Below are 16,416 nucleotides of genomic sequence, written 5' to 3'. Positions count from 1 at the left end.
AATGGCTGAGTTGGTTGAGTTAAAGGGTACTAGTCTACCATAATGTCTTCAAAAATAAAATAAAAAGTGAGGGTAATTGTAGCATAGGTATCTATAGCCTCTTTTTTATGTTATCTTTGGGGATTAGAAAATTTGAGAGTAAACAGTCTCTTTAATCATTTATTTAATACTATACTTAAAAATGTAAATACAGAAATGTAATCAGAAAGGAAGCTTTCTACCAAAATAGAGACCATTAGAGCCAGTTGATTTTAAAAGAATACAAAATGTGAGAAGTCATCTCAAGATAATGAGGTATGTATTTATCAGTGACAGTGACAGTTCAAAATCACCTTTATTTTATTAAATTTTTAATTGCAATGTAAGTTTTTCAGTTACAGAAATCTTCCAAATTATCATAATTTGGTTTTCATTGTGGGGAAGAGCATTAATGCAAAGTTAATACAGTTAAACTTTTGCCTAAGATTATGTTTGTCTCTACCATGTTAAAGTTTCATATCAAAGTAAGTTTAGTAAGTTGTATTTAGCAATACTGCTTTTAGGTTCATAAGCCTCAGGTCATGTCCCAGAAAATATGAGTATCCCTCCCAGTTAAGAAGTTAGACTGTACTCCCAGCATTACCCCCTTGGCCTAGGTCACCATCTCCCTTGGAGAAACAAGGGCCAGTGCTAGAGTGTGGATGGTCATAGATTTTCTGATAGCCACTCTGAATCCATCATCTGTCAGTGGTCACATTGTCCATGGATGTCTTAATATTTACATCCACTGTGTCTTTTGGATAAAAGGTCAAAGTTAGGCTCTGCTTTAATACATCTTGATGTGAGGTTCTGTTATTTCAAGTTTTGTAATGAAATGTGCTTTTGCCTTGGGTTATTCCTGAAAGCTTCCTAATTGGTACCTGCTGGCTCACCTTTCAACATTGGGTTTCTTTTGCTCTCTCCAGTGAGTCTCCTGAGCCTTATCCCTGAAGTCTTTAATTCCTAGGTTTTGTAAAAACTACAAAGAGACACTGTTAACACACCATTTTTGTTGAAAAGGCAAACAAAACAGCTGTTGATAAATAATATCCCCTCTATGAAGTTTAGGAAAGTTAAAACATAAAAATTGTCCTTTCATGTGCTTTAAATATAGAAGTAGTCATGGTGTCAGTATTTCTAGATTTACCTTTACTTCTTGTCTTAATGAGACTTCTGCCTTCCTAAGTTAAATTGATTATGTAAAAATTCTTTTATTAGTTGTAGCCCATTTGAAGGTAGTATTTTTTACTTCTGAAGTTCTTGATTACCATATAATATACCTTTGGAGTTATTTCTGAAACTAAAATGCATAGAAATAAAAGTTAAGCTGAAAACACAGAATTTTATGGTATTTGCTCATGACATTTGTCCAGAATTTTTCTTTAACCATATTATTCAGATGGTGCAGCACTTATTTACACTTCAGTAAAAGAAAACAAAAATATAGACTTAGTATATAAATACATCGTTCAGAAACTATATGGATTTCCCTATAAGATTCCTGCTGTTGTTGTGGAAAAGGATGCAGTATTTATGTAAGTGGACTCTTAAATATATAATTTTATCATGTATTATTGCTACTATTTGATGGTGAATCATTATTTCAGTTTTGAGATGGGACCAATAGACCTTTCCATGATGAGAAAGTGAGAATCTCTCTGTTCCTAGATTGTTTTTTGTTTATAACCTGTCTTGATTTATCTATTATTGCCTTTTAGATTTACTGCTGGCCTGAGCCCTTTTTCAAAGGTTTTTGAGCTAAACTGTCTACTGGGTGCCTATATTAGTGTATTGTATCTGCTTATTCTTTAATTGATTATGATACATAAATGACCAAATATGAGATCTAGACATGCTTTTAAAAGTTACCTGGTTGAGCACGGTGGCTCACGCTTCTAATCCCAGCACTTTGGGAGGCCAAGAGCAGATCACCTGATGTCAGGAGTTCGAGACAAGCCTGGCCAACGTGGCGAAACCCCCTCTCTAATGAAAAATACAAAAATTAGCCCGGGTGTGGTGGTGCACACCTGTAGTCCCAGCTACTTGGGAGGTTGAGGCACGAGAATTACTTGAACCTGGGAGGCGGAAGTTGCAGTGAACCAAAATCGCACCACTTCACTCTAGCTTAGGTGACAGAGCGAGACTCCATTTCAAAAAAAAAGAAAAAAAGTTACCTGAATAGTCCAGGTGCAGTGGCTTGCGCCTAAAATCCCAGCACTTTGGGAGGCTGAGGTGGAAGGATTATTTGAGCCCAAGAGCCCAAGACTAGCCTGAGCAACATCGCGAGACCCCATCTCTACCAATAATTTAAAAATCAGCCAGATGTGGTGGTACACACCTGTGGTTCAGCTACTTGGGAGGCTGAGGTGGGAGGATCACTTGAGCCTGGGAGACGGAGGCTGCAGTGAGCCATGGTTGAGCCACTGTACTCCAACCTGGGCAACAAAGCAAGACTCTGTCTCAAAAAAAAAAAAAAAGGTAACCGTATAAAATTGGGAGGTAATAATTACTGCCCCCTTCCCCCAAGTTAACACTAATGACATTTTTAATATTGGTAATCTTTTTTGAGACAGGGTCTCACTCCTGTTGCCCATCCTGGAATGCAATGGTGCTATCTCGGCTCACTTCAGCTCCTGCCTCCCAGGCTCAAGCGATTCTCCTGTCTCAACCTCCTAAGTAGCTGGGACTACAGGTGCATGCCACCATGCATGCCCAGCTAATTTTTTTTGTTTTGTATTTTTTGTAGAGATGGTGTTTTGGCATGTTGCCCAGGCTTTCATTTTAAGTAGAAATTAGTAAAACGTGGACATCATAATGAAAAGCTAATTCGTTTTCCATAATTGTTCAAATTGACTTCATAAAAGTATTCCTTTTACATGATCTTGGACTGAATGAAAGAATGACTATATAAATGCTTGAGAATTTATCATATGTATTTCTTTCCAGTCCAGCAGGGTGGGATAATGATAAGAAAATAGGAATATTACATGAAAATTTTCAAACATTAAAAGCAGAAGATAATTTTGAAGACATCATAACTAAACCACCTGTTCGAAAGGTAACCATTTTAGTAAATAATCTCAATATTTAGACTTTAGACTAACCTGAGGGGAAGTCCATACTTTAAAATTGAATGTAGAAAGGCAAAAATGTCCTTTTCCATCTGGAGGATTTCTAAGTATAATTTTGGTGTGTTTCTAATGTATAGTTTACATAAGGATTTGTTTTAGCAAAATAGAAATCAGCTATTCAGCTAATTAAATCTTCGCCCTTGGCATATTTATATTAGCAATTGTTAGTGCAGAATCCACATTCTAATATAGTGCTTTGGAAATCAGATTGGCATGAGTGAATATGTGGATCTTACAGAGTTTGAATAGGTAGAAGCTGTGAACTTTCCAACCTAGAGCTTGGCTAAGAGCCAAGAAAACATTGCTAGAATAATTCTGTTGGTTCTATCTGTTGAGGCAGGTCTTGGATCTTCTCTCCAGTTAGTTACCCACATTAGCTCACAGCTATCCAAGAACTTTCAATTTTATATATATATATATATATATATATATATATATATATATATGTTTTTTTTTTTTTTTTTTTTTTTGAGATGGAGTCTCACTCTGTTACCCAGCCTGGAGTAAAATGGCATGATCTCAGCTCACTGTAACCTCTGCCTCCCAGGTTCAAGCAATTCTGTCGCCTCAGCCTCCCGAGTAGCTGGGATTACAGGCACCCACCATCGTGCCCAGCTAATATTTTTGTATTTTTGTAGAGATGGGTTTCACCATGTTGGCCAGGCTGGTCTTGAACTCCTGACCTCAAATGATCCGCTCACCTCGGCCTCCCAAAGTGCTGGGATTACAGGTGTGAGCCACTGCACCCGGCCCAGTTTTAGTCTTGACTCTAACATATCAATCTATCCAGTCAGATCCCAGAAGATACACTGCTTTCCTATATCTTGACTTCATGCAGTGTATAATGTTCTATAGATAGAGATGTTTCTGAAAGCTCTATAAAAATGAGTATTTGCATAAATAAATTGACTATCCCTAATCTGAAAATCCAAAATGCTCAAAAATCTGAAACACTTTGAGCTCCAACATAACTCTCAAAAGGAAATGCTTATTGAAACATTTTGGATTTTCAGATTACGGATGCTGAACTGATAAGTATTAATGCAAATATTCAGCAATCTGAAACACTTCCACTTCTGGTCACAAGCATTTCGGATGAAGGATACTCAACTTGTAGTAGTTCTCACTGATTGACTTTAATCTTGACATATATATCAAGAAAAAATAATTTTTATTTAGGATATAAGAGTCTTCAGAATCCAAACACTCATAATATAAAGCATCCATCTTCTGTTTGTGGGTTATTGTTAGTAATAAGAAAAGGTCAAATGAAAAATCAGTTGGTGTAGTATTTGGTTTGGATATCTATTAAAAGAAATGCATGCATAAAAATAAAATAGCAAAAATATTTCACATTCTTTTATTGAGCATCACCTCAGGCCCTGTTTAGATTCTAAGTGCTAAATGGGAAGGAGAGTGATACCTATAGTAAACCAATACATAGACATCTGTCAAGTAGTGATAAGTGCTACAGAAATAAAGCAGGATGTAGGGAGAGTGAGCAGGGGGACTGGGCTGTGAGGGATGCTGTATATGAATGATGGGGGAAGGTCTTTGATAAAGGGGGGATAATGCTGAAGGCAGGGGGAACTAAAAGTGTACATGCCCTGAGGCAGAAATGTATGAGGAAGACAGAGGCAGTAAAGAGCTGTGGGGAAGGTTAAGCTAGTTGATGAGAGGCAGAATTAAGTTACTGTGGGTCTTTATCATTAGGCTACAGTAAGGACTTTAGGTTTCATTCTGAGTTAGATGGAAAGCAATTGAGAGGTTGAGCAGAGGAGTGATGTAATCTGACTTAACCTTTTAAAAGAATCACTGGCTCTTGGGAAGAAAATAGATTGGGTATGTGTTATACAGCAAGAATAGAAGCAGGAGATTTTTGCAATTCCTTTTCCTAATTATTCAGCTCATAGAAGAGCCATTATATTTTTATTTCAGAGAAACAAGGGGGAAGTTGCATTTCACTTAACTAGGATATTACTGGCCCTTTTAAAACACCCTAACTGCTGTTTAGCAAATTTTATAAGCATGATTAATATGCTTGTGACTCTAGGATTGTGCTGTTCAATACAGTAGCCACTTGCCTCGTATGCCTTTTAAATGTAAAATTAGATAAAATTAAAAATCAGTTCCTTAGTCATACTAGCCACATTTCAAGTGCTCAGTAGCCACTGGTGGCTAGTGACTGCCATATTGAACAGCACAGATATAGAATATTTCCAAAACTGTAGCTAGTTACTGGACACCTCTGCTGAAGGCCTTGGGTAGGGCAGCTCACACATGTGAATATAAATATAGTATAGGTAATGTTCAAATTCTTGAACTGTTTTTTAATTAGTCCAATCTAGAGAATAAGTTATTAATTGTGTTAGCATAATATATTAAATTTGCTCATTTGTGCATTGCTCATTTCAGTTTGTACATGAGAAGGAAATTATGGCAGAAGATGATCAGGTGTTTCTTATGAAGCTACAGGTATGAAATTATATCAGAAGCAGACTTAGTATGGTTAATGAGTAAACTGTTCTTGTGTGTATTTTCTTTAAAAATACACCAGTATATGCTATGAATGTCTAAACTAGGATTCTTTTGGTTTTTTTTTTTTTTTTTTTCAGTCTCTTTTAGCAAAGCAACCACCAACTGCAGCTGGAAGGCCTGTGGTCAGTATTACAAATTTTGACAAAATGATTAAAATGCAGTACATATTATTTTAGTTATTTTTCTTAATTATGTACATATTTCATATGGGTGTGCTTTGATATAAACTTGAATTCAGAATTCTTCTGTAATTTGTGAGATTTTAAAAGTGTAAAGATCTATTTGTAATGTTTGTTGTGTGTCAATATTCAGCCATTTATATGTCATTTTACAAATTCTCACAACCGCCTTATGAGGCAGGACTGTTATTAGCCCCATTTTGCAGATGAGGAAATGGGAACCTTAGGGAGGACGTTGTGGCTTGCCTGAGATTATAAAGCTAGTAGAATACAAGTCCAGTTTGGAAACCAAGTCTGACTCCCAAGCTTCTAACCATACATCATCACTCAATATGTTCTTTATTTTCTATGAGAGGAAAAATTTGTATGTTAAAATGTGATGGGCCTCTGTCTGGCATTCTCTAATAATGAGGACAGGATTGCTAACAATTTTGTCAATGGCTTGCAGTGTAAAAGTACCAGTAGAACAGGGGATAGTTGCAAAGTAATTTCTTTTTACAATAATAACTTTTGTGAAAATGAAAGTTTCAGGTTTTTATAATTGTATTTTCCTATTTTTACATAGGATGCCTCACCAAGAGTCCCAGGAGGCTCCCCACGAACACCAAATAGATCTGTATCATCTAATGTTGCCAGCGTGTCACCCATTCCTGCTGGGTCAAAAAAAATTGATCCAAACATGAAAGGTACATCTCTTTCTAGGAGATAACAAGACAATACATTTTACAAGAGAAATAAATCTATCTAAAATTCCACCTTTTGCCATAACTATTTTCATTCTTGTGTAATACCTTTTAGGCTTTGTCTCTATGGATATATAATCTCATAGTTAACCAGATTGTAAACCATTTTACAGTGTATTTGTGATATATCATCATTTCATGATAAAAGTTTTGTTATATTTAATCAATTTCCTGGTAGATCATTGAAGAAATTCACATTTACACTATAATAAGTAATCTGCAGTTAACATAAAGAAAAAAACTATATGCATTAATAGTTATTTCTGTAGGAATAATTGCCGTAAGTGGGATTAGTAGGTCAAAGAGTTTATGTTTTTATGCCTTTGGATAATATTTTTTCAAATGATTATTCAACTTTGCTTATCATCAACGTTGAGTGTTGCAATTTTACCACAACCTAATTAACATGCTTTAAATACTACCTAATAAGAGTTTTTCCCCTAGTATTTTCCTTCTATTTGTGTTTCTCTTCTGTGAATTGTTTATTGCTATCATTTGCCCATTTATCTCTGGGAACTTCTACCGGTTTTCATATAGGATTCTGTAACTTTTCCTAATACTTGAGGCAGTTTCTCAACAGTTCTGTTTTTAAAGAATCCTTTTCAAAAGGGAGATATATATTAGTATATAACATCTTTTTGTTTAAAATACCTTTGGCCTTTTAAAAATAACATTCTAATTTTTAAATAATTATTTTACACTTAAATTTTACTCATTAGAGAAATTACTCAGCATCAAAAGATCAAACTAGACTTGAATTTGGAATATAAAACTCTTAAATTTTAAGTTTATTCATTTTCTGTGTGTGATTACTATAATAATTTAAGGAAGAATCTTATGTTTTGGCTAAAGCTTTTTGTTTTTGTTTTTTTATTCTTTTATAGCTGGAGCTACAAGTGAAGGCGTTCTGGCAAATTTCTTCAACAGTTTGTTGAGTAAAAAGACTGGCTCTCCAGGAGGCCCTGGTGTGAGTGGTGGTAGCCCTGCAGGTGGGGCTGGAGGTGGAAGCAGTGGTTTACCATCATCCACCAAAAAGTCAGGTATGCTTATGGGGAGCAAGTCACTTGTTTAAAATAACAGCCTTATTGAGATATAATGAAGTTCACTCATGTAAAGTGTATAATTCTGTGGTTTTGGTATCTTTGCTAAGTTGGGCAGGCCATCCCCATAATCTGATTTTAGAACATTTTTATCTCCCCAAAAGAAACCTTGAACCTTCTCTCTTTCCTCTGTGGATTTGTCTATCTGGACATTTCATGTAAATGGAGTCATACAATGTATGGCTTTAACAAATGTTTTTGAAGGTCATACATGTTGTAATATGTATCAATATTTCATTTCTTTTTTTTTTTTTTTGAGACAGAGTCTTGTTCTGTTGCCCAGGCTGGAGTGCAGTGGCACGATACTGCAGCCTCCGCCTCCAGGGTTCAAGTGAGTCTCCTGCCCCAGCCTCCTGAGTAGCTGGGATCACAGGCATCTGCCACCATGCCTGGCTAATTTTTGTATTTTTAGTAGAGACGGTGTTTCACCGTGTTGGCCAGGCTGGTCTCGAATTCCTGGCCTCAAGTGATCCGCCCACCTCAGCCTCCCAAAGTGCTGGGATTACAGGCATGAGCCACCATGCCTGGTCTTCATTCCTTTTTAATTGCTGAATAATATTTCATTATATGGCTATACCACATTTCATTTATCTGTTTACTGGGTGATGGACATCTGAGTTTCATCTACTTTTTGACTATTATTAATATAGTGCTGCTTTGAACATCCATTTTTGTGTGGATATTTGTTTGTAATTCTCTTGGGTAAATACCTAAGTGGAATTATTGGGTTGTGTAGTAACTTGGTTTAAACAAAGGTTTTGAAGAACTGCCAAAATGTTTTCCAAAATGCTGTATCATTTTAAATTGTCATCAGTAGGTTAGGAAAGTTCGTTTCTCCATATCCTTGCCACATTTTTATTGTCATCTGTTGTTACCACTCATTCATCTTCTCTAGATGCTAAATTTTTGTTGCTATTTTCTGTTTTACCGTTCTTATTGTCCTATGCCTTAAAAAAAAATCCTTTATGATATTAAATGATAGGTGCCAGTTATACCTCCATTTGGTAACAGATCCACAATTTAAAGTGAGGGAATTTGTTTTTCCTTGAAATTTATATTATTTTTATTTTTTAGACAGAGTCTCACTCTGTTGTCTAGGTTGGAGTGCAGTGGTGTGATCTCAGCTCACTGCAACCTCCACCTGCCGGGTTCAAGCAGTTCTCCTGCCTCAGCCTCCCAAGTAGCTGGGATTACAGCAGGGTTTCACCATGTTGGCCGGGCTGGTCTCGAACTCCTGACTTGAAGTGATCCTCCCGCCTTGGCCTCCCAAAGTGCTGAGATTACAGGCGTGAGCCACCACGCCCAGCTTGAAATTTTTAAATTAAGGGTTGTTTATATAACTTAGTGTGCTAAATAAAGTTAATGGAAGTGTTAGGACTTTTTAAATGAAGAGATATTGGTGAAAACGATACTTATATCTAAATCTTGTTTTTTTTCTTTTTCTTCAATGTAGGCCAGAAGCCTGTCTTAGATGTTCATGCGGAACTAGACAGAATTACACGAAAACCAGTTACAGTTTCTGCCACAACACCTTCATCTCCTACGGAAGGAGAAGCTTCTTGAAGATACCAAATAAAGCCATTTATTCTGTTTTCTGGGATAATGTAAACATGCCTCTGCCTTTTCCTTCAAAAGTGGAATTAGAAAGCTGGAGTGCTTCTTCAGATGGACTAAATTTATGTCGTGTGTGTGTGTGTGTGTGTGTGTGGTTACCCATTTTTTAGAAGGAGCCGTACAGAAGAAAAATTATTCTGCATTATGTAGGATATTGCTGTTTGCATTGCCATTTTGCATAAGAAAGTGATTTTTGATTTTGAAAACCTCAAAACTTTTAGATCTGAAATACAACCATGTGATCGATCATATTCTAAAGGCTATTTAAAACGTGAAAGGATTTGGGGAAGGGCAGAAAACATGCAGTTTGGGCATTTGACTGACTTGGAAGTCTAAGCTTGTTTTAGTTATAACTATTAAAATCATTTTTAAAAATTTGTTAGTTTTGCTGACAGAGAAAAATCGTCAGTTGTCAGATTTTGCACACCACAATAAATGTACCACCACACACGGAATATGCTAAGAAAACTATCAGATAGCGTTTGATACACTAGTCATTGTCTCAATCACTGATCCTGTAAGTTGTCATCAAAATATGATTTAGAAATATTGGCCAAGGTGTTTCTTTAACTGAGAAGAAAAGAAAGCACACTGCCTAAATGTGTAAAAGAAAAATGCAGAGGTTATTAAAATGTAAAGAAGTAACAATCTTTGGATTTGTCTATACATATATATATATATATATGGCTTTGCCTTAATATACCCCCTTTTTTGTTTGTGACTTTCAACTGTAATCAGTTAATAAAGTATTTATTCTCTGCATTCAGGTTCAAATAACTTGTTGCATTCTCTTATGTTTAAATTTACATGTGTCAGCTAATAAATGAGATTCATTAGTACAGTCATCCCTTGGTATCCATGAGGGTTTGGTTCCAGGACCTCTCTCAGGTACCAAAATCTACAGATGCCCAAGTCTCAGATATAAAATGGTATAGTATTTGCATATAACATTCACATCCTCCTGTTTACTTTAAATCATCTCTAGATTTACCTAATTCACTGTAAATGCTATGTATATGCTTATACTGTATTGTTCAGAGGAAAATAACAAAAAAAGTGCCTGTTTAGATGCAATTTTTTTTTTTCAAATATTTTCCTTCTGTGATTGGTTCAATCCATGGATATGGAACCCACGGATACAGAGCGCTGACTAATTTAAAATGTTTGACCTAATTAATAATATTAAGCTTTCTGACCTAAGAGATAAATGAATACACAAGTGTATGTATATGAGGATAAAATGGTGTTCATGGGCATACAAAAATTTATGAAAACATTTTATCTGATAAAATATTTGAGATAAACAATGCCAGTGATAAAATCTTTAGTCCAGAAAGGGTTCTGCAAAAAGGGTGGTGTAGATTCTCTCTAAATCAGTACTCGATGAAGTAAGTGGAACTAATGAAAAAAGGAAAACTGCTGACAGTATTTGGTATACTTGGATATATCTGCTACCTTGTTTGCATGCATAAACCAACTCATTCTGTGTGTGTGAGACATTGAACATGTACTAGAAAATCTTTGAAATTAATTGTTACTTCAGTTTAGTGTAATTGTTCACTCTGGGATTTAGTTTAATCTTAAGACCTTGCATAGATCATGTTTAAATCTGAAAGCTTCATGTCTGTAATCCCAGCACTTTGGGAGACTGAGGCGGGTGAATCACGAGGTCAGTTCAAGACCAGCCTGGCCAACATGGTGAAACCCTGTCTCTACTAAAAATACAAAAAATTAGCTGGGCGTAGTGGTGGGCGCCTGTAATCCCAGCTGCTTGGGAGGCTGAGGCAGGAGAATCGCTTGAAGCTGGGAGGCCGAGGTTGCAGTGAGCCAAGATCCCACAACTGCACTTCAGCCCCAGTGACAGTGAGACTCCATCTCAAAAAAAAAAAAAAAAAACCTGAAACCTATTTTTGTACAATTTTTTGCAAGGAAATTTGTTTTAAAACTTTGTTTTTAAGCAAACTTTATTGAAGTATACAGTACAGAAAAAATGTACAAGTGTATGGTTTGAAGTATCACAAAGTGACCACATATAACCAGCACCAAAATAAGCAACAGAACTTTACCCAGCACTTACAGAAGCTTCGAGTGTGCCCCCTCAATCAGTATCCCCACCCACCAAGTAACTACTGCCTAACTTACAAATAGCCAGATAAGTTTGGCTTATTTTTAAGCTTTATAAAAATTGAATCTTACAGAGTTAATATTATTTTAGTGCCAGGTATCTTTCAATATCAGGTTTGTGGTTCATCCATTTTGTTGCATTTATCAATAGTTACTGCAGTATACTGCAGTATATTATTCCATTGTGCAAATATAGTATCTATTATGCTATAGATGGGTATGTATTAATTTCCTGTTACTGCAGGAAATAACCACAAATTTGGTTGCTTAAAACCATACAAATTTATTATTTTACCATGCTGGAGGTTAAAATTCCAAAATAAGCCTCACCTGGTTAAAGTGAAGTGTCAGCAGAGCTGGCTTTTTTTAATTTTTTTATTTTTTTGAGGCTCTAGAAGAGTATCTGTTGTCTTTTTTTTTTTTTTTTTTGAGACGGAGTCTTGCCCTGTCGCCCAGTCTCGAGTGCAGTGGCGCGATCTCGGCTCACTGCAAGCTCCACCTCCCAGGCTCACGCCATTCTCCTGCCTCAGCCTCCCGAGTAGCTGGGACTACAGGCGCCCGCCAGCACGCCCGGCTAATTTTTTTGTATTTTTAGTAGATACAGGGTTTCACCATGTTAGCCAGGATGGTCTTGATCTCCTGACCTCATGATCCGCCCGCCTCTGCCTCCTAAAGTGCTGGGATTACAGGCGTGAGCCACCGCGCCCGGCCAAGTATCTGTTGTATTTCTTTCTGGCATCTAGAAGCTGCCTGCATTCTTTGGCTCTTGGCCCCTTCTCCAAAGCCAGCAGCCTAGCATCTTCAACTCTGCATCCATCACATCACTTTCATTCTGACCTCCCTGCCTCCCTCTTGTAAGGACTGAAGTGATTAAATTGGCCCCCCCTGAATAATTCCGTATACTCTCCCTCCACACTTTAAATATTTCACCGCACTCTCTTGCTTGCATTGTTTCTGAAAAGGAATCAGATGAAATTCTTATGTTTGCTCCTCTAGAGGATCTTTTTTCCTCTGGCTTCTTTCAAGACTTTTTCTTTAATTTTCTGTAATTTGAATATGATATGCCTAGGTGTAGGGTTTTTTTTTTAATTTATTTTTCATTTTATTTTATTATTTTATTTTATTAATTTTATTTTATTTTTTGAGACAAGGTCTCACTCTGTTGCTCAGGCTGGAGTGCAGTGACTCAATCAGGGCTCACTACAACCTCTGCCTCCCAGGCTCAAGCAATCCTCCCAGCTCAGCCTCCCTAGTAGCTGGGGCTACAGGCATGCGCCACCACACCCAGCTAATTTTTGTATTGTTCGTGGAGACAGGGTTTCACCGTGTTGCTCAGGCTGGTCTCAGACTCCTGGGCTCAAGCAATCCTCTTGCCTCGACCTCCCAAAGTGTTGGGATTACAGGTGTGAGCCACCGCACCCAGCCCATTTATCTTTCTTAATGCTTCCTGAACTTCATGGATCTGTAGTTTGGTGTAACATTAATCTGGGGAAATTCTCAGTCATTGCTTCAAATATTTATTTTGTTCCTTTCTTCTCTTGGTATGCCTATTATCTACATGTTACACCGTTTGGAGTTGCCCCACAGTTCTTGCACATTTTGTTCGTTTGTGTGCGTGTGTGTCTGTCTTCTCTTTGCTTTTCAGTTTTGGAAGTTGCTATTGATGTGTCCTCCAGCTCAGCAATTCTTTCCTCAGCTTAGCGATTCTCGCCTTCAATCCAGTCTGCTAGTGAGCCCATCAAAGGCATTCTCTGTTAGCTTTTTCTTAATCTCTAGCATTTCTTTTTGATACGCTCTTAGACTTCACCTCTCTGCTTAACATTACCCATCTGTTCTTGCATGTTGTCTACTTTTTCCACTAGAGTCCTTAGCGTATTAGTCATAGTTGTTTTAAATTCATGGTCTGATAATTCCAACATCGCTGCTATATCCCAGTCTGGTTCTGATGCTTGCTCTGTCTTCAAACTGTTTTTTGTATGCTTCGCACTTTTTTATTAACAGCTGGATATGATGTACAGTAAAAGGAACTCTGGTAAGTAGTCCTTTAGCGGTATAGGGGGGAGAGGAAGCTTTCTATATTTGTATGATAAGGTCTCAGTTTTAGCAAGCCTGTGCCCCTGGGATGTAAACTTCACAAGTGCTTTTCAGTACCCCCACCCCCTTTAGGTGGGACAGGATGTCTAGAAGGGGCTGGAGTTAGGTGTTTGCCTTCCACCAGGTTGATTTGGCTCTGATAAAACCTCAACAGGTAAGGCTGTGGCAGAATCATTTTTCTTGAGGACAGGCCTTGTTAAGAACAGAATGCTCTGGCATATTTCAAAATGGTTACTTTCCCCCTCCCTTGCCAGAAGCACGAGAGATCTTCATGGTGAAATCTTCACTCTGATCTTCATGGTGAGAACCTGGGAGAGCTCCTAGAGGTAAAACTCACAAAGTGTGGGGACCCTCTTATGACTGGGTCTTTTGTAGAATTATTAACTCACACACTTACCCAAACTGAACCTCTGGGCAATTCATCAATTACAATTCAGATTCCTCTGTCCCAGTACTGGTTCCCATGGAGGTGTATGCCCAGTGATTTCTGCTCTGGTAAGTTGTGATTCTGTGTCACCTGTCTGTCTCCAATTTGGGAGGCAGTGGTTTGCCCTGTGACCATTTCTCCGACAGCTCTACTTCTTTTTCTTTCTTTTTTTTTCAGACGAAATTTTGCTCATTGCCCAGGCTGGAGCGCAATGGCATGATCTTAGCTCACTGCAACCTCCGCCTCCCAGGTTCAAGCGATTCTCCTGCCTCAGCCTCCCGAGCAGCTGGGACTACAGGCACCCGCCAACATGCCCAGCTAATATTTGTATATTTAGTAGAGATGGGGTTTCACCATGTTGACCAGGCTGGTCTTGAACTCCTGACCTCAGGTGATCCACCCGCCTCGGCCTCCCAAAGTGCTGGGATTACAGGTGTGAGCCACCGCGCCCTGACAGCTCTACTTAGGACAAAGTGATGACCTCGAAACTCCTTACATGCTGAACTGGAAATCTTATTTACCCCCTCAAGATCCTCAGTCATATCTGCAAAGTCTGTTTGCCAAGTCAGGTAACATTTGCAGGTTCCAGGGATTTGAATGTGGACATTTTTGGGGGCACTGTTACTCAGCCTAACCACAGGATGTCTGGGTGATTTTCAGTTTTTTTAATTGTTATTATGAATGATGCTGTTGTAAACACTGTTGAATATGTCTGATGGAAAACGTATTTTCATTTCTGTTGGGTGTTTATGCAGGAGTGGATTATTGGGTCCATAGGTTATATATGTTTTCAACCTTAGCAGATAAAGCCAAAGTTTTTCCAAAGTGGTTTTAAGAATTCCCATTCTTGGGGGGAAATATTTGCAATCATAGATCTGAGAAAGGCCCAGTATCCAGAATATATAAAGAACTCTTACAATTCAATAACAAGATAGCCCAATTTAAAGATGGGCAAGGGATTTGAAGAGGCACTTCTCCAAAGAAGTTATAAAAATGTAAAATAAGTGTATGAAAAGATACTTAACATCTTTAATTACTGGGAATATGAAAATAAAAACCACAATAAGATACCACTTCACAACCACTAGGATGGCTAAAATAATAAGTGTTGGTGAGGACTTGAAGAAACTGGAACCCCCATCCATTGCTGGTGGGAATGTAAAGTGGTGCAACTGCTTTGGGAAACAGTTTAGTGGTTCTTCATAAGGTTAAATGTTACCATATGACCCAGCCATTCCATGTCAAGGTTTATACTAATCACAAATGAGAACATATGTCCTCACAGAAACTTGTATACAAATGTGTACAGCAGCATTATTCATAATAGCCAAAAGGCAGAAGCAACCCAAACATCTATCAACAGACAGACAGATAAATGAAATGACATATCCATACAATAAAATATTATTCAGCCATGAAAAGAAATGGAGTGTTGATGTATGCTACAACATGAATGAACCCTGAAAACATGTTAAGTCAAAGAAGCTAGTCACAAAAAGCCATATTGTGTGATTTCATTTATGTGAAATATCTAGAACAGCAAATCTGCTGAGACAGAAAGTAGATTAGTGGGTTGCTAGAAGGTAGAGGAAGGAGGAAATGAGGAGTGGCTGCTAGTGGGGTTTATTTGGGGGGTAAGGAAACTACTCTAGAATTACATAGTGGTGGTAGTCGCACAATCTTGTGAATATACTAAAAACTACTGACTTGTACACTTCAAAAGGGTGAATTTTGGGCCAGGCGCTGTGGCTCACGCCTGTAATCCCAGCACTTTGGGAGGCTGAGGCGGGTGGATCACGAGGTCAGGAGATCGAGACCATCCTGGCTAACACAGTGAAACCCCGTCTCTACTAAAAATACAAAAAATTAGCTGGGTGTGGTGGCACGCACCTGTAGTCCCAGCTACTCGGGAGGCTGAAGCAGGAGAATCGCTTGAACCCGGGAGGCAGAGGTTGCAGTAAGCTGAGATCATGCCACTGCACTCCAGCTTGGGCAACAGAGTGAGACTCCATCTCAAAAAAAAAAAAAAAAGTGAATTTTATGTGAATTATATATAATTTTTTAAAAAAGAATTTCCATGACTTACCAGCAACATGAGAGTTGCAGTTGCTCCACATCCTTGTCTATACAAACTATTGACTGTCTGCAGTTTTAGACATTCTGCAGATGTATGGTAGGATCTTGTGGTTTAAATTATGTTTCCTTGATAACTAATGAAGTTAAGCATATTTCATGTGTACTGGCCTTTGGATATCCTCTTTTGTAAAGTACTTGTTTAAGAGTCTTGTCCTTTTTGGAGGCGGAGGGGGCGACTGTATGACTTTTTCTTATTTATTTATTTTTTTGAGACAGAGTTTCGCTCTTGTTGCCCAGGTTGGAGTGCAATGGCGTGATTTCGGCTCACCACAACCTCTGCCTCCTGGGTTCAAGCGATTCTCCTGCTTCAGC

General features: G+C 37.9%; 1 protein-coding gene across 2 annotated transcripts in view; it reads left to right on the top strand.

Moving 5' to 3' along the window:
* Window positions 1–10,085, top strand: part of DYNC1LI1 (dynein cytoplasmic 1 light intermediate chain 1) — a 47,344-nt gene extending 37,259 nt beyond the window's left edge. Inside the window, exons 7-13 of one of the 2 annotated variants that reach the window (XM_031009537.3) lie at window positions 1,418–1,553; window positions 2,965–3,076; window positions 5,565–5,624; window positions 5,765–5,809; window positions 6,432–6,552; window positions 7,494–7,649; window positions 9,163–10,085. In XM_031009537.3, coding sequence (XP_030865397.1) covers window positions 1,418–1,553; window positions 2,965–3,076; window positions 5,565–5,624; window positions 5,765–5,809; window positions 6,432–6,552; window positions 7,494–7,649; window positions 9,163–9,272 — 740 coding nt within the window. In that variant the 3' untranslated portion in view covers window positions 9,273–10,085. The remainder of the gene's footprint in view (window positions 1–1,417; window positions 1,554–2,964; window positions 3,077–5,564; window positions 5,625–5,764; window positions 5,810–6,431; window positions 6,553–7,493; window positions 7,650–9,162) is intronic. The other variant, XM_055383355.2, reaches the window with a different exon arrangement.
* Window positions 10,086–16,416: the final 6,331 nt, after the last annotated feature.

The sequence above is a fragment of the Gorilla gorilla genome, chromosome 2 (assembly GCF_029281585.2).
Source record: "Gorilla gorilla gorilla isolate KB3781 chromosome 2, NHGRI_mGorGor1-v2.1_pri, whole genome shotgun sequence".
Lineage (NCBI taxonomy): Eukaryota > Metazoa > Chordata > Mammalia > Primates > Hominidae > Gorilla > Gorilla gorilla.
This window is presented reverse-complemented; position numbering and strand designations above follow the sequence as displayed.